This window comes from Silene latifolia, chromosome 8, assembly GCF_048544455.1.
Source record: "Silene latifolia isolate original U9 population chromosome 8, ASM4854445v1, whole genome shotgun sequence".
NCBI classification, from domain to species: domain Eukaryota; kingdom Viridiplantae; phylum Streptophyta; class Magnoliopsida; order Caryophyllales; family Caryophyllaceae; genus Silene; species Silene latifolia.
This window is the reverse complement of record NC_133533.1, coordinates 100502169-100521267: the sequence shown is the minus strand read 5'-3', so window position 1 is coordinate 100521267 and position 19099 is coordinate 100502169. Positions and strand designations below refer to the sequence as shown.

Sequence of the window (19099 nt, the reverse complement as noted above, 5' to 3'; positions counted from 1 at the left end):
ACAGTCCATCAATAGTTGTACAAACTTTATGCTACTTCAGTTTTAACTACATCCACCAATAGTCGACTATCTTTGCCGAATTCCTCATCGACATTGGCAGATCCTCTTAAAGCATATAGAGGGCACAGAATATGCTCTTGTACTATCTGTCTTATTTTATTTTCTCACCTTTTAAACCAATTACATAAATAAATGAGTACAGAATAAATCTCATGAAATGTTATTAGGATAAAAACATTGTAAATTTCATGATTTTCTTACTACTATGTAATTGATGGTCGAGTTAGGAGAGAGCTAGCAGGGATGTTTAGTCACGGCGGCATTTGTCCCATCAAGATAAGGAATATGATAAAAAAAAAGAATAAATAAATAAATAAATTGTTAATCGAACACCGGAGCAAAAAGTTAGGACCTTCAAAGTTACCACTACCGTATAAAGTATAAACTGATACCGTTTATAGTTTGAGAAATTGTCGGGGAGAGAGATGAAAGGCAATAATAAAGGTTTTTTTTTTTTTTGTCTAACAAAGTGCACACTTAGTCGTAATACAATAGAGGGGAGGGGGGATTCGAACCTGCCCAACCTGGGAATCTGGGACCTATTCTCAATGATAACTCCGTCTTTACCACTAGACTAAGACATCTTCGCCTCTTCGGTATAATAAAGGTTTCTTTCAAAAACATCTACTATGAGTCTGAGTAAAACAGAAACGAGATATAGAAGCATGAAATGGTCGAATTCTGCACTTCAACTGAATGGAATGTGATTGCCATGGAAATGTAGAAACCTCAAAAGACAAAATACTAAACCCCACTGATCTTGTAACATGACAATGGAATTTAAAACCTTTTTATTACTCCGTACTATAATTCAAAGCCAGTCATTACTCCTCAACAATTGCCACAAAAATCCGTAGGTGCCTAAAATCCCTTGTACAAAAACCGACTCATTCCTAAGAGAGAACAGCCATAACATCTGATGCCCTCAGTGCAATGTACTCTGAACCATCTTTGCCCTTGAACTCGTTTCCGGCGTACTTGGAGTACATTACTGTGTTTCCTGGGGACACCGATATCGGCTTCCTGTTACCTTCCTCGTCCAGGGGACCAGGACCCACGGCGACAACCTGTTTGCATATTAACGATGAACGTGTGAAGGCTTTAACAGGGAACATATTGGAAACGTAAGACACCGACTTTGGGACACAGCAAGGAAACACAAATGGTTATGTTGATACTTACAGTTCCTACTGATGGCTTCTCCTTTGATGCTTCAGTCAGAAGCAAACCTCCGGCAGTTGTCTGTTCAGCTTCGGCAACCTGCAATTTTTAACAGTCACATTAGACAGGTGGAGTATGATTAACAAGATCAAGATACAATTACACGAATCAGTTTCCACCACTAGGAATGCTAATGTGGACTAGATCTTGATTCGATCAAGACCAGGAGGTCTAATCCAAATTTAGGTCCCCCCACCAAATCTGTATGGTCCAAAATTATCACTTGAAAATATGCCCATTTCAGATCCAGAATCGTTTTCCTATCAATGAATCTAGATCCATCGGGTCCAAACATTTGAGACCCACATCTGCCTTATCATTATAAAGCCCAGCGGATGTGAACAAAGGTTTACATACCGATCGCCCAACTTATAAACAGTCTCTAAATGCAGATGTTTTCAAGGGTCATAGATTACAAGCGTGAAAAAATGAATTGTGCAGCTATCACGGTGCATTATCATAGTATCGGGAGGAAAAAAGGTTCAATCACATTAAAACAGCTTACTATGGAATTCACAGACCTTAATGAGTACTCTCTCGTTCAAAGGTTTAAGATCCTGGATATCATCAGTTTCAAGAATGCCAACAATATCATCTTCCTTGAGCAGTAAATGGTTTGTCCCATTGAACTCTAGCTCGGTCCCTGCATACTTAGAATACACAACTTTGGTACCAGTCTGCACAAACAAAAAAGGGTTGATCAATTTCAAACAATACTGTTATAAGATTTACATCAACAACATTACTCCATATGGAAAGGGATCCCACAAATGGTGGGATAAAGGGGTCAGAAGTATGACTACCCTACACAGTTATAGTTAACGAGGAGAGAGTGTTTCCAAATGACCCATAATAAAAATTCCTCCGAGAATTGCATCAAAGTACGGCTACTTCACAATAAATTAACAGTACTTTACCACTGAAAGTTTACCTTGACCGAGAAATCAATTTTGTTCTTCCCAACAGTCTTCCCCTCGCCAACAGCTACCACTTCACCAGCTTGGGGTTTAGTCACAGCTGTTGTTGGAAGCAAAATTCCACCAGAAGTTTTTTCCTCGGCTTCCTTGATCTTGACAAGGACTCTATCAGCCAAAGGCGTGATTGAGGTGTACTGCACAATAATTCAGAGTTTAATAACTTGTTCTGCTGAGAAACAAATTAATCCTTGCAAGTTCAACAATGTTTCCCTTTATGCATTTGTAAATTAATCATTTCAGTTATGAACTATATTACTTTGACTCTATCAGAAGGAATTGACACAGGTGCATGTCCACGGGTCACACTATCATGTTAAAAAAAGTTCTCGTGTCTTTAGTTTGAAATAAAGGTGATTAGGCGTTAAATCCATGCAGAAGTATTCAGTGTCCCACATAAGTACGGGAGATAATACAAGGAGTTTGAGTAATATAGACTCGAATCCTTGAAATTTAAAAGTGAGTAATCATAAGTGGACAACCTAAACACAGCAACTACAGGGTAAAGAACCTTAGACTATCATCAGCATTATCCAGACCACTTATTACTTCCTTTATTTCATTGATATTTCCACCAAACAATTGTAGAAGAACAAGATATTGGAGTCCAATACCATTTTTTAATGTTTCTCCTTCTGATCCAACTTGGCTCTTAGAGTCTTAGGGCTGGAGTGAATAGGGTTTTCTTAAGAAAAAAAATAGCCCGACTAACCATCTCAAAAATAAGAGTAGAATAATATCAAAGATATAAGTAGTCAGGTTGAGTTTATAACTATGAGAAGCCAAAACAAAGTAGAGAAACACGCCAACACCATTGAGCAAAAAATAGGGGAACCATAGCTAAATAACAATCAAACAATCTGTATTTTTGTTGAATTAGACAACGATAAAACAGACATTGCAACGCCGAAGAAAAGGCAGGAGAAGCAAACTATCTCGATCAATGCCTAACCATAGTTCAAGGAAGTAGTAAACATAGTAGTTTTTATGCTTATCACAACCAAACAAAGTAAAATCAAGAAAGCAATATCTTCGCTAAGCTAAATGGTAACCTCAATCATTGACAATTGAATGACTAAAAAACTCGAGATAAAACTATGTTAGACAACAGAAATTACACAAGCTCATTACTCACATAATTGCTCACCATAGTCCATATTCAATCAAATTCAAAATTTCCAATCCCCATCCCATCTAAACTCTTCTAGTCAACCATAATCTTTGTTGCGCGACAATCACACTATTCCCACTAGCGAATCCACCGTGTACAATTCGGCCTCGCCAAATACGACAAAGCTTAATTCTAAAATTTTTGTCTACCACTAACCGAAACAAAATTTACTGGTTCCAAGGTGATTGACTAGGGGGACTATTTTGTGCGAATTTTTCAATTTTTTGGTCTAAAAGGAAGTGTCGAAGTGTCGTGCCGGACACGCAACACGGCAGCTAAGTGAAGTGTCAGAGTAACATAGGGACTAGACAATGAAACATTTTCGAGTTCATTTCAGATTAACCATATTTAATCAGTAATTTGTCGCCCCCTTAACGATAAATCCTGGCTCCCAATGATGCCCATTCCTCAAGACTCCACATTTAAACCCAAGACTATATGCAACAGTCAGCAATCCATTAATCCAGAAACACAAGCAATTCAATCAGTCAAACTTCGATAATAAACTCAATCTACCACAGAAAATACTTCAGAAAAATACAGCATTCCAACTGAGAAAGTCTAAAACAATTAGCATTACAGAATTAGAAGTACCTTAGGAGCAACGACAGTAGCAGCTTTAACAACAAGAGTACTAAAACATCTTTGGTTAAGATTTTTTCTCAAAGGTACAAAAGCTGAAACTTTGACTGATGAATTTCTAAGCCCTTCAAAACTGGGCAAACCCCTGCTTGAAACAGTAACAGATGTTGCTGTAAGCTGTGCTGCAGACATGTTTTATCTGTATTAATCAAATAATAACAATTGCAATTAGCATTAACAAATTAGTTAGATACCAATTAAGAAGAAATTTTAAGGTTATGGTACAAATTGCAGTATCAATTTATATTCAACAAGAACATTAATGAGATTCCAATATGAAAAAATGGAAAATTAGAAGAATTAAGAAAATGGGTAATTGAAAGATTGATTACCTGTTTATTAGTGGGTTGGTTGAGGGTGGGTGAAATGTGAGAAGGGGGAAATGGAAAAGAGATGAGATGAGATGATATTGGTGGATAATGAAACCCTAGAAAGTTCGAGACTTGCAAGCGAGGTTTATCAGTTGCTCACTCTATACTTGCTACTTGTGTTGTTGTGTAGTGTCGTTAAGTGTGTGATAGTCTGCCCATTTCCACCCGTAATTACTAATAAGGGTTGGCTTTAATGGTAAATAGTAAATACTACGTAAATAAGTAAACACAAAATCTCATTGAAGACGACGATATCTGTCACAAGCTTGTGACGGATACCATTTTCTCTCACAAAATATCCATGAGAGAAAATGGTATAAGTAAATAGTCCACCTTCTGAAGTTCTAATCTTGATGTTAAAGATTCGATTTTCATTAAGTTAAAATATAATCTTATTGGTAGGTTATTTGTAAATACCATTTTAAGTCCTTAAAAAAGTTGGTGATCTATGATCTACCTTGTCCTTGAAGTGAGTAAAGTCAATCTTTGAACCTAAACTTTAATGTACCCAAAAAAAAATTGAGTTCGTATGTAAAGGTCATAGTCTAAGGTTTTATTCTTCTATATTCGACTTTGGTTTGTGATTCTAAGTTTAGTTTAGTTTTATTAACTCCGAGAAAACGTATCGTTATTGAAAGGGATTACCTTTCAACTTGTTAATGTTGGTTGCTCGCCCTTTCAATATTCATATTGCTTACTTTTATTACTTTCGTATGTTAGTCGTTGCCTTTTGTGACTAGGATTACAGACACACATCCCAGAATCTAAGAATCCTACTAGTAGGTAATCCCTTACAAGCACAAGACCATTTGTTGTTGCATTCTTGTCGTGGTGTAGAAAAGATGTACCACTGCACCAGTGCTCCATAATCCAGCAAAAGTACGAGGCCGCGACATTTGGTTTCCGAGCCTGTCTTCGGATGGGTTTCTACAAGCCCAATTTGTGCATCGAGTGATCGAGAAAATAGGGGAACTGACCATCAAGAACCATGTTGGATGAGAAAATACCCTATCGCGGGGGCATTGTGATATGAATGGGGGGATGTCTCAAGAAGTTAGAATAAACGATTGTTGGCCTCGAGTCGGTGATGGACGCACAGGATAAATACACGACTCCGGGCAGTTAGAGATGTGAGCATGGTACAAGGATACAACAGACGAGTGTAAGCATGTCATCACGAACGTTGGTGATATAATTAATGACTTCAAAAGTTCAAGGGTATTTTAGTGTGATTATATTGTTACAACGAGTAAGGGACGTGTTAAAGTGTATAAAAAGCATTGATTGAAATCAATGGTCGTCGGCTGTAATACTACGGTTTTCTATGTTTATGGGTACTCTATCGAGTGGGACTTACTCTGTCGAGTAAGTAACTTCTTAGGCAAAATAGTAGTCTGCCTGTAGAGTACTCGATCGAGTAAGTTGGGGACTCGATCGAGTAAGTGTGTTTTGCGGGTTTGTTTTGACGGGTTTTGTTAATAACGCGAGATTAATATAAAAGGATTCGTCATTATTTCTTAAACACCTTTTCAACATTCTAAACCTTATGTGACACCCCCATACTCCAAGTGCCTTACCAGGACCACTCAGGTATAAAGATGTCACCATCTCAGTTTCCCGAGGCAATGATAATCAAAAGACAATAACGAAACAATATTTAAATAGTAATAAAGTTTAAAGCGATTACAATCCAAATCCAAACTGATAAAATGTGTAATACATGTTCTCCCAAAACCAAATGTCTAACACCTAAACAAAATATCTGACAACAGCAAGTGATGACTCATCCCAGCTAGCCCATAAGCCTCTAATCATACCTGCTCAACAACTGCTCACCATCCCCGAATGGATCACCACAGTTTTTCAAAACAAAGACGGGGTCAGTACTAATCACACAATTACATAATCACAATAAGACAGAAAACAACACAGCTCAATCGTCACACAACCCGAACTCCATCACCAACTCTTCAATACTGACTACACACTAAAGTGTGTAGCCCTGCTAGAGCACCCATCGCAACAGGTTACTCCTCGCTGCCAGTGGGGGACCGCAGCCGTTCCCACCTAAGCCCCGCTCATCTCCATCGAGCGATAAACCCAAATCCATTAATGTGCACATCCCTTCTGTGGCGGGTTCCACAGAAGGCGAATAATGGGCGTGAAGCCACTCCCGCAAGTGACTCCACTCAGCCAGGGTCGCACCCCGAAGAACACAGACAGATACAATCATAACAATCAACAACAACAACCAAATCCAACAACCGTCACAATATGAATATGATACTTTACAACAACCACAATCAACAATAAACCACATTATGTGACTAATACTGAGTAGGGAAAACCTTACCTGGAATGCAACACAAGCAGACGGTCTCAACAGCTGTATCAAAACCTCTCATCTACGAATCCTCCTCCTAACACATAATCATATCATTACTAACAATCACAATTAACCATCAAAACCCCCAATCCCCAAATTAGGGTTTAAACAAAGTTCATTAAATGCTATAGAATTGGTATGCAGATCTTACCCTTGACGCAAGGATCACTAAGATGCAAAGAACGCTGAAATCCGACCTCTCAAGCTCCGGGATTTGTCAATAACACGGATGATGTGAACAACGTAGTTTCAATCTCCTTTTTAAGTTTATTAGGTTTGTAAAAGTGTTTAATAAAGATGACAATATGAATTATATACTAATCCGTGTTATTAACAAAACCCGTCAAAATTATACCCGTTAACCGACCTACTCGATCGAGTAACTAACGTACTCGATCGAGTGCCACTTAGTCGATCGGGTACCCAGGCTACTCGATCGAGTACCCTACATGCAGAATACTGTTTCTAAAATCAAAACACCTCTTACTCAACAGAGTAAGGCACACTCGATAGAGTACCCAGAGACTCATAAAACCGTAGTATTAAACTTTACTTTCAAGAGAAGATTTGAAGTTACGCACATTGCATCTCTCGCGTTATTGGCAAATCCCAAAGCTAAGTTCGTCGGATCATCTTGTTCTTTACACCGTTGTGATCATCGTGTCAGAGGTAAGTTCCTTGTATAATTTATGTAGCGTTTGGTTGAGTTTCTTTAAAACCCTAATTGGGTAATGTTGGGGGTTTTGGGTGTTTTGTATGGCATTGGTGGTAATTGCATGTATACATGTTATATGAGGAGGATTCGTTGAGGAGAAATTATGATAAGTTGCTAGATCGTCTGTGGTGATTATTATTCCAGGTAGGATTTTCCCTACTCAGTATTGGTTACATAGTATTATTGGTGATTGTTATTGTTGTTGGTTAATTATCGTATTGGTATTGGTTTTGGTATTTGTTGATTGTGTAAGGTGATTGTTGTGTAACTGTAAGTGATCTTCGGGGTGCATCCCTGGCTGAGTGGATTCACTTGCGGGAGTGGTTTCACGCCCTTGATTCGCTTTCTCTGGAACCCGCCACAGATGGGATGTGCACATTAATGAACATGAGTTTATCGCTCGGATGAGATGAGCGGGGCTTAGGTGGGAATAGCTACGGTCCCCACTGGCGGTGTGGAGTACTTGTTGTAATGGGTACTCTGGCAGGACTACACACTTCAGTGTGTAGTCAGGTGTGTGGAAATGGTGCTAATTGAGTTGTGTTGATTGAGTTGTATGTAGTATTGTTCCATTGCAGCTTTTGTTTTATGTAACCAGTACTGACCCCGTTTAGTTGTTCTAAAAACTGTGGTGATCCATTCGGGGATGGTGAGCAGTTGTTAAGCAGGTATGATGGCTTACACGAGGGATAGCTGGGATGGAGTCATCATGTGTCCTAGAGTCTTCCGCTGTGTCATGAACTAGTTGCTTTTAGTCGTTTGGATTTTGAGAACCTTTGTATTTCTCTTAACAGTTTCGGAGTTAGTTGTATCACTACCATCTCGGTTACCCGAGGCAATGATAATCAAATGGACAATAACGAAACTTACTTTAATAATAATAAAGTTCAAAACGATACAACTAACTCCGAAACTGTTAACAGAAATACAAAGGTTCTCAAAATCTAAGCGATCAACTATAACCCACATCATATTATTACCATATTGACTCCTCGGCAAACCCACTATAAAATCTAGACCTGGCAAAACGGGTCACTCGGGTCGGGTACGGGTCGGGCCAGTTTGGGTCGGGTCATTTCGGGTCTGTCACATATTTCGGGTCGGGTCGGGTCACTTTCGGGTTTCGGGTCAATTTCGGGTGACCTGTTGTCGGGTCATTTCGGATCGGGTCATTTTCGGGTATAGGTCATTTTGGGTCGGGTTGCTTTTGAGTTAATGGCTAAGCACTTAAGTTAATACTATTTTGATTAAGAAATACTATTTTGCAAATTTAACTATTTATTAGGAATTATTGTAACCAATGAAACTTTATTTTGATATATATAGTGTTAGTACTAGTCGTTGCGGGTCATTTTGGGTCACTTCAAGTCATTTGGGATCAGGTCAGTTATGCGTCGGGTCTTTTCGGATTGGGTCACCTCGGGTCGGGTCAACATTGGGTCATACAATTTCGGGTCGGGTCTGGGTCGGGTCGGGTCAATTCGGGTTTCGGGTCATATTCAGGTCAAGCAAATTCGGGTCATTTTCGGGTCTCGGGTCAGCCTTTTCGGGTCGGGTCATTCGGGTCTGACCTATTTTGCCAGGTCTAATAAAATCCATAGAAATGGTCTCCCACTTCTACTGATGTACCTCAAGAGACTGAATCTTACCTTGTGGTCGTCGCTGCTCCCCTTTAACTCTCTGACATGTCAAACAACGAGCCACAAACTCAGGTGTTTCCTTCTTCATCCCAGGCCACCAGAAAGTCTTCTTCAAATCTTTATATAACTTGTCATCGCCTGGATGTACTGAATATGGTGTGCAATGTGCCTCTATCATGATCATCTTTCTCAATTCCTCATCATTGGGTATACACCACCTACCATCGAATATCACACTGCCATCTGTATGAATAGAGAATCTAGACACCGTCCCTTTCTCTACTCCAGCTCTCCGCCAAGCAATTTATAAGGTTCATTCTGTAAAGACTAATCAATCTCATGCCAAAATATCCTCTACAATTTTGGCATAATCAAATGAAATATTATTATCAATCAATCCCATTATTCTCTCCTACAATCAAGGGATAATACTTTGTATTTAGAAACTATCTTGTATACTTTTACCTTGTTCATACTAGGATTATAATCATGTTCATACTAGAGTCTATCACTATATAATATAATTGTAATTATCAGTTTAATCATCAAGTAATACATTGTTCGTATGGTATCTCGAGCCTAATCAATCTTCACGATCATCTCAAATCTCCATCCTTTTTTTTGCTTATACCCGATCATTCATCTCCTCTGCGTAATTTGCAAATAACCCACCATCATCATGTCGAATCCAAACCAAATTGTCAACAACGCCGAACCCGCAAACCCACTCACCATTGTTAACATCGTCAAGTGCATTCAACTGAAAGACACGATCACCTTCCATCAATGGAGGTTTCAAGTACGAGCCATATTGAACGGCCTCGCACTCTTTTCCTTCTTTGACGGGTCGCATCCCCCACCACCCGAAATCATCACTGAAAGCCCCACTCCACCCGACACCAAACCCGGCTTATTCCACATGGTATAGGCAAGACCAACTGATCTTAGGTGCCTTAACCTGTACCTTATCCCCTCCAATCGCTGCACTTATTGTCAACGACACGACTTCTCGCGAAGCCTGGTCAACCATCTCCCGAACCTTTGCTAATTCCTCCTGAGGCAATCAACTTCAAATCAAAGACCGCCTTGAAAACATCACTCACACTAATGACATGTCTATTACTGATTACATGACATCCATTAAAGCATGTGTCGATGATCTTGCCCAACTCGAACATCCAATAGATGTCGATGACGTTACCAACAAACTACTTAATGGTCTGAACTACAACAAGTATCGTTCTGTCATAGAGGCAGTCAGAGCACGAGACACCTCTACCTCGTTTGAAGCTCTCCATGAGAAACTTATCCAACATGAGAAACTTATCCAACATGAACTCCGTCTGAAAAACACACCTACTCAAACCTCCTTCAATACATCAGCTCACGCCTCCAATTCTCGCTACAATAATAATCGCTCCACCTACCAGGCCCGCACTCCGAATTACAATAACCAACCCCGCACCACCAACTATGATGCCAAACTCCCCACCATCAATGGCAACTCCAATCATCCTGCCTACACTAAACCATACAAAGGACGCTGCCATTTTTGTGACCACGTTGGACATGTTGTTTCTGACTGTCGCCTCTTACAATCTCGCTACCCGAATATAGTTTTCCCAACCCGTCAACCCCGTGGACCTCCTCCTCAGGCGCACACCACCACTCACCAATCTGCCCAACCCACTCCATCTTGGACCGTCGACAGTGGTGCGTCGCATCATATTACTGACGATCTCAATACACTATCTCTCCATTAGCCGTATGAAGAACTCGAATACCTCATGATAAGCGATGGCTCGTCCCTGCCTATTACCCACTCTGGTTCATTTACTCTACTCTCATATTCCTATTCTCTTAAATTTAATCATGTTTTAGTCGTTCCGTCTATTTCCCGTAAACTTTTATCTGTTTCTCAATTATGTTATGATAATCATGCTCATGCTATTTTCTCACAAAATTGTTTTTTATAAAGGAAATATCGACGGGAGCGATACTAATCCAAGGATCGCTTATTGATGTATCTTACGTGTGGCTTCCTCCTCCGCCTAAAGCTCATCAAACCGTAGCTAATGGTCAAGCATTGTGGCATCATCGTCTTGGCCATCCATCAAATAAAATTTTTCAATCTTTTAATTCAAAGTTTAATTTACGCATTTCCCTTTCCGACAACTGTATGTCATGCTTATTAGACAAAAGTCACAAGTTAGCCTTTGGCCAATCATCTCTTATATCCAATGCACCACTCGATCTAATTTATTCTGACTTATGGATGTCTCATATCACATCTTTTGAGCCATAAAAATATTACGTTATTTTTGTCGATCACTACACACATTAAATATGGCTCTATCCTTTAAAACAAAAATCCGATACCAAACTAACTTTCCTACAATTTCGAGCAATTGTAGAAAAGCTTTTTAATAAACCGATCAAACAATTCTACTCCGACAATGTTTGCGAGTCATCATTCGGGAATGGCTTCACGCCCTTGATTCGCCCCTAGTGGTTCCCGTCACAAGAGTAATGTGCACATTAATGGACATGGGTTATTGCTCGTTACGATAAGCAGGGCTTAGGTGGGCAAGGCTGCGGTCCCCTACTGGCGGTGAGGATTACCTGTTGTGAAGGGTAATATGGCAGGGTTACACACTTAGGTGTGTAGCCGGTTACTGGATACTAAAGGAGTTGGGAGAATGGTTATACAGTGGAATTGGATTGCTTGGTTGTTTCCTTTGTGATTACTTATCTTGATTATTCAGTGAACTGACCCCGTTTACGTTTTATAAAACTGTGGTAATCCATTTAGGTATGGTGAGCATATTGTGACAGGTAATGATTTCCTAGTGGCTGCGGGGATGAGTATAGTATGTCATCACTTAGATTCTTAGCTTCCGTTGTCACGAGTTTTAGATAATTTGTTTTGTTATACTCTGTTTTACATTCTTTATACTTTGGTTTACGGTTTTGAGACGATGTAATAAGTTAACCTTATACTTTAATAACTTTTCTTGGATGGTTACTATTGATATACTTACCTCGAGCAACCGAGATGGTAGCATCGTTATATGATGGGGTGGTCCTTGGTAGGACAACTTGGTATATGAAGGTGCTACAGACACCTCCTCCACTAACCCAACATCCAGCACTACTTCCATACCCAATACAACTATACCACCACCTCCCTTACATGTTACTCGCCTCTCGCACAATATCCGGAAACCTAAATCCAAATATGATAAACTTGTCGTCCTATCTACAACCTACATTACCCCATCTACAACCTACATTACCCCATACACCATTAAACAGGCCCTAGTAGATCCACTTTGGAGGGCAGCGATGCAATTCGAGTTTGATGCTTTAACTCGTAACAATACATGGTCCCTTATTCCACTAGACCCAACTCACAATATCATTGGCTACAAATGGGTCTTTCGTATCAAATACAACCTAGATAGTAGTGTTGAACAACATAAAGCTCGCCTTTTTGCTAAAGGCTTCCATCAACGACCGGGAATCGACTATAACAAGACCTTCAGTCCTGTAATTAAGCCCACAACGATCCGACTTATGCTTTCTCTTTCCGTTACTCATGGTTGGTCCCTCGGCCAACTTGACGTCAACAACGCCTTTCTCCAAGGTACTCTAACCGAAGCAGTTTACATGACCCAAAACGAAATACTAATGTTAATATAAGATTCTTCACTTTTTATTTATGATAATACTAATGTTAAATTATATGCTCTTATATACGTTGATGATATAATAATGACAAGGTCCGTCAACAAACGAAATTAACAAGTTCATTGCAGATACTTCAGTCGCTTCACCCTCAAAGATCCTAGTCCTTTATCTTACTTCCTCGGCAAGGAAGTCACGCCTACATCAACCGGTATTCAACTCAATCAATCGAAGTATATTTCAAACCTACTAAACCATTCCAATATGTCTGAATGTTGCTCCATCACCACGCCCATGCTTCCTCATCCGCCACTAGCTCGACTCCCTAATCATCCAATCGACGATACAACAAACTACCATGCCATAGTTGGCAGTCTAAAGTACCTATCCTTAACACGGTCAGATATTGCCTTCTCCATCAACAAGTTATCATAATTCCTTACACATCCCACGACCACTCACTGGATTGCTCTCAAAAAGCTTCTTCGATACCTCAATAGGACTCTTTATCTCGATATTCACTTTCTTAAAGATGCTCCCTTTAATCTTCATGCTTATTGTGATGCAGATTGGGGCGGGGACATAAATGACTATATATCGACAACTGGTTATATTGTTTTCTTAGGTCATAACCCCATCTCTTAGTCATCAAAGAAACAACGAGCTCTATCTCGATCATCCACCAAAGTAGAATTTTGAGCCATTGCAGACACTACTGTCGAGGTCCTATTGTAATACTATGGTTTTCTATGTCTGTGGGTACTCTATCGAGTGAGACTTACTCTGTCGAGTAAGTATGCTTTTATACGAAACAGTAGTCTGCCTGATGGGTACTCGATCGAGTATGTGTGACACTCTATCGAGTAAGTGACTCGGTTGTTTAACCGGGTTTTGTTAATAATGCGAGATTAATATAAAAGGATTTCCGTCGCTTTGCTTAATCACTTTTAATCTCCTAAAACCTTTCAAAGAAAAGAGAAGAGTTACGTAAATCGCATCTCTCGCGTTATTAGCAAATCCCAAGGCTAGGATCGTCGGATTGTCTTGTTCTTTACGGCCTTGTGATCGTTGTGTCGAGAGTAAGCTTCTTGTATAATTTTTATAATGATTTAATAAGTTTGTTTAAAACCCTAATTGGGTAGAATTGGGAGATTTAGGTGTATTATGATGAGTAGATGGTAATTATGTGATTATGTGCTATAGGAGGAGGATTCGTAGAGGAAAAGTTCTGATTAGCTGTTGCGACGGTCTCGTGTGATTGATATTCCAGGTAGGGTTTCCCTACTCAGTATTGGTTACATAATGTGTTGGTGGTTATTTGTTGTTGCTGTATATCATATTGGCATTGGATTTGGAATTAGTGATTGTTGATAGTATAATGTAATTGTCCTATAATTGTCTGTGATTTGCGAGGTGCGTCCTCGGCTGAGTGGAGTCACTTGCGGAAGTGGCTTCACGCCCTTGATTGCCCTTCTGTGGAACCCACCACAGAAGGGATGTGCACATTTAGGAACTTGAGTTTATCGCTCGGATGAGATGAGCAGGGCTTAGGTGGGAACGGCTGCGGTCCCCCACTGGTGGTGTGGAATACTTGTTGCGATGAGTATTCTGGCAGGACTACACACATTAGTGTGTAGTCAGGTGTGAGGTGTTATGATGGAGATTGGCTTGGTTGGATTGGAATGTTGTATTGTTTTTACTACAGCTGAGTTGTTTGTGTAATCAGTACTGACCCCGTTTAATTGTTTCAAAAACTGTGATGATCCATTCGGGGATGGTGAGCAGTTATTGAGCAGGTATGAGATGGCTTGCGCGAGGGATGGTGTAACACCCCCATACTCCAAGTGACCTACCAAGACCACTTAAGGTATGAGAACGCCACCATCTCGGTTATCCGAGGCCATAATACTCAAATAGACAATAACGAAACCTATTTAAAAGATAATAAAGTTTAAGTCATACAACGAAACTCCAAAACTGTTAAAGAAATACAACTGTTCTCCAAAAAATCCAAAAGACTAAACAACTAATCCAAACATAGTGGAAGACTCTAAGACCGGTGGTGACTCTATCCCAGCTATCCCTCGCATAAGCCATCATACCTGCTCAACAACTGCTCACCATCCCCGAATGGATCACCACAGTTTTTAAAACGATTAACGGGGTCAGTACTGATTACATAAAAACAAGAGCCACAATGAAACAATATCACAAACAGCTCAAACAACTCAAACCAAACTCCGCAACTCCATCTCCAACTCCACACATCTGACTACACACTAAAGTGTGTTGCCCTGCCAGAGTACCCATCACAACAAGTACTCCTCGCCGTCAGTGGGGGACCACAGTCGTTCCCACCTAAGCCCCGCACATCTCCATCGAGCGATAAACCCATGTTCATTAATGTGCACATCCCTTCTGTGGCAGGTTCCACAGAAGGCGAATCAAGGGCGTGAAGCCACTCCCGCAAGTGACTCCACTCAGCCAGGGACACATCCCGTAGATCACAGACAGTTACACAGCCAATCAACAATATACAACCAACAATCACCAAAACCAATCCAATATAATGATTAATCAACAATCACAACAACAATTACCAACACAATATGTAGCCAATACTGAGTAGGGAAACCCTACCTGGAAAGCAAACACTAGAGACGGTCTAGCAGCTAATCAGAATATTTTCTCAGCAAAACCTCCTCCTATAACAAACATACATATAATTACTACCACAGCCATACAAATCACCCAAACCCCCCAATATTATCCAATTAGGGTTTAACCACTCTTAACGAAACATTATAAAAATTATATAAAAAGCTTATCCTCGACACAATGATCACAACGGCGTAAAGAACGAGATGATTCGACACTCCTACCCTTGGGGATTTGTTAACAATGCGAAGAACACAACTTACGTAACTTCTTTTCTTCTCAAAAAGGTTTTTTAGAATGATAAAAGAGTTTAGGGGAAAATGACGAATCCTTTTTATATCAATTTCGCATCATTAACAAAACCCGTCAAACTCAGCCCGTAATACCGACTTACTCGATCGAGTGACCCTTACTCAATCAAGTTCCCAACTTACTTGATCGAGTACCCTACAGGCAGACTACTGTTTTGCGTAAAAAAAGCTACTTACTCGACAGAGTAAGCCCCACTCGATTGAGTATTCAAAGACACATCAAACCGTAGTATTAAAGATAGCTGGGATGGAGTCATCACATGAGTCACTAAAGTCTTACGCTGTGTCGTGAACTAGTATATTTCATTTGGATTAGTATTTTTGAGAACAGTTGTATTTTCTTTTATCAGTTTGGGATTTGATTTTGTATCGCTTTAAACTTATTTATTAAAGTTTCTTTCTTTATGGTCTATCTAATATTCATTGCCTCGGGTAACCGAGATGGTAGCATTCCCATGCCTTAAGTGGTCCTCGTAAGGCACTTGGAGTATGGGGTGTTACAAAGTGGTATCAGAGCGATGATTTTGAAACCTGTAACTAATGAACCCAATGAACTTAGGGAGTCAAAATAAAATGAACCCGGGTAGGAGTTGTTAGGAGCTAATGCAAAGACTTGGAAGACGTCCTAAAGTCGCGATCTCGCCCTACAACTTTAAACCGGTCATAATGGGGTGTGTCATGGGAGCGTTATGTGTTTTTTTAAGTATGTTGCATGTTTATATAGAATGTGAATTGGTGGATGAATGCATGTGGAGGATGGAGAATGTGATGGTGAAAGACGAAGAGTAGTATGAATGTGTGTGATGATTGTATAGCGGGAATTGTATGATGAATGATTTATAACGTGGCATTGTTAGAACCATGTAGAGTAGGATGTTGTTTGTGATATGTATATATAAAGTATGTATGTTTGTCGTTTTGTGTATAAACATAGTTGGTTGGAAGTGTTGAGGTACGCATGTGGGTAGTATACGAGTCGGCATGACTCGATCGAGTGGGGGGCACTCGATCGAGAAGGTGACTGACTCGATCGAGTGGGTGTAACTCAATCGAGTGGGTGTAACTCAATTGAGTGGGCTGTTTCACGTTTCTTGACAGTGTACTATTTTTGGGCACTCGATCTAGTAGGTTAGGGGCACTCGATCGAGTAGGGTCAGCTTGATCGAGTAAGGTTGTGGCTCGATCGAATACGTTTTTGGATGCTTTCTGGTCAGGTTCTGGAGTCGAGGCACTCGATCGAGTAAGTGGGCAACTCGATCAAGTGGGTTGTGGCACTCAATCGAATAGGTTCTTCATAGGTCGTATACGTGTTTGAGATATGGGATGTATGGTTATGTTTACCTTTTCTTATATAGTTTCAAGATGCCGCCAAAGAGAACCTCGTTATATGCTAGGGCTGAAAACATGAACGTTGATGAGGTAGTTAAGATGCTGGAGCACCAAGATGCTGTTACTGAGGCTCTAAAGAAGTTCGGAAAAGATAAAGAGGCGGGTGTGGATTTCGCCAAGATGAGTATAAACATAGCGAGGTTTAATCCAAAGGAGTACATGGGCACGGGTGCGCCAATTCTGCTAGATAATTGGCATAGAGAGATGGAGAACATACTTAATGTGGTTCATTGTCCTAAGGATTTCAGAGTGGAACAAGCTGTGTTCTACTTGAGGGATGCGGTTGGAGAGTGGTGGGACAAGGTTAGGGAGAGTGCCTTAGACTTGTATGTGAAACATAGGTTGTCTGCTATACCTTGGGGTGAGTTTAAGAGGGCTATAAGACGCGAGTTTGTGCCGGAACATATGTGTAGTAAGATGAGAGAGGAGTTTGATGACTTCTAATATGACTGTGGCTGAGTATTATCATAAGTTCAACGATAAGTCTAGGTATGCTGAGGATATGGGGCTGAACCAACAGAACTTGGCGTTGAGGTTTGAGAAGGCGTTGACACCCAAAATTATGGAAAAGTTGCTGGTAGGAGTCCTTACTGATGTTAAGGAGGTGTATGAGCGTGCTGGGAGAGCTGAGAGGTTGGTAGAGATGGCTAAGAAGAACAGAGAGAGAGCTTCTGAGAAAGGACGCAGCAACTGCTGCGCCTCTTCGAAGGGACGCAGTACCTGCTGCGCCTCTTCGTGAGGCTGTCGCAGTTCCTGCTTTCTTCTTCCTTCGTCTTTTGTCAATTCGTTTGTTTTTATTTTGCTTTCGTTTGTTCTTTGATTCTTTGATATAATAATTTAAGCATAATAACTCTAACATGTAATATATTATTCATCGTCATTAGTATTAAATTCGTCGTTAAATCCCGACTTAAATCCCTTATAATTCATATTTGCGGGTTTTCGTCATTAAAGTCAATCCGGTTTTTAGAGATTCGATTCATTAATATTGAGTCTCTGGAATTCGATCTTTGATATATTCCCATCTGTTATTTATCATATCCATCATTAATTCATCATTAATAATTTGTTTAACCTAATTAATTTGTATTCATGATTAATCTTTTAATCTTGTATTAACTCGTATCAATTAATTTCGTTCATGTTTTATCGTTTTTATGACCTCATTCACATGTAAATAATCTTATAATCACTTTCATCTGAGTCAACTATTCATAATCAACCATTAAAATCACCAACGAATATTAACAACTCGCAATTCCGGCATCACAGCCAGAACTGAGCCAAGGAACGGACGCAACAACTGTTGCGCCTCTTCCAAGGGACGCAGCTCTGATGCGCCTGTTCCTGGTTGATTTCTGTCTCTGAACTCCCGTTTTGCTTTGACCTAGTTTATTAGTTTACGTATTTAATTTACTATTATTCGTATTATCACCTAATTCATGTTCGTTAATTTATTTATTTATTCTTTCTTTTCCCAAATTATCCGTTTTGAAAGTATTTTCGACATAAATCAATTAATCCAATGTAATTATTGTAATTTTATTTATTATATATTTATTGTATTCCTTTTATTATTGCTTGTATGCTCTCACATGTGCAACCCTAAATTCCTACTTTGACCTAATTGTATGCTAAATTACGTGTTAACCGACTTAGTCTAATTCTCACATGTTAGGATTAAAACGATGGATTTGCATTGCATGCATATAACCTTCAATACATCGAGTATAGAATATTTTTCCTAATCATTAGTAGAGCCCGCTATCGAGGCGGGCGGGATTAGGTGTTCGATCAAAAGAGCTTCCTAATACGTACCCTCACCCCTTACTCTAGATCTCTGTGAACATCCGTGTTCATTGGCATCCACGAGA

At 39.9% G+C, this 19099-nt stretch overlaps 1 protein-coding gene across 1 annotated transcript; it reads right to left on the bottom strand.

Moving 5' to 3' along the window:
- Positions 1–836: 836 nt before the first annotated feature.
- LOC141597129 (20 kDa chaperonin, chloroplastic) lies at positions 837–4599 on the bottom strand. Its single transcript, XM_074417480.1, has 6 exons — positions 4401–4599; positions 4021–4207; positions 2213–2392; positions 1803–1958; positions 1243–1320; positions 837–1127 (listed from the first exon to the last, which is right to left on the bottom strand). Exons 2-6 carry the CDS (start codon positions 4198–4200, stop codon positions 954–956), a joined length of 768 nt encoding a protein of 255 aa, XP_074273581.1. The 5' UTR covers positions 4201–4207; positions 4401–4599; the 3' UTR covers positions 837–953.
- Positions 4600–19099: the final 14500 nt, after the last annotated feature.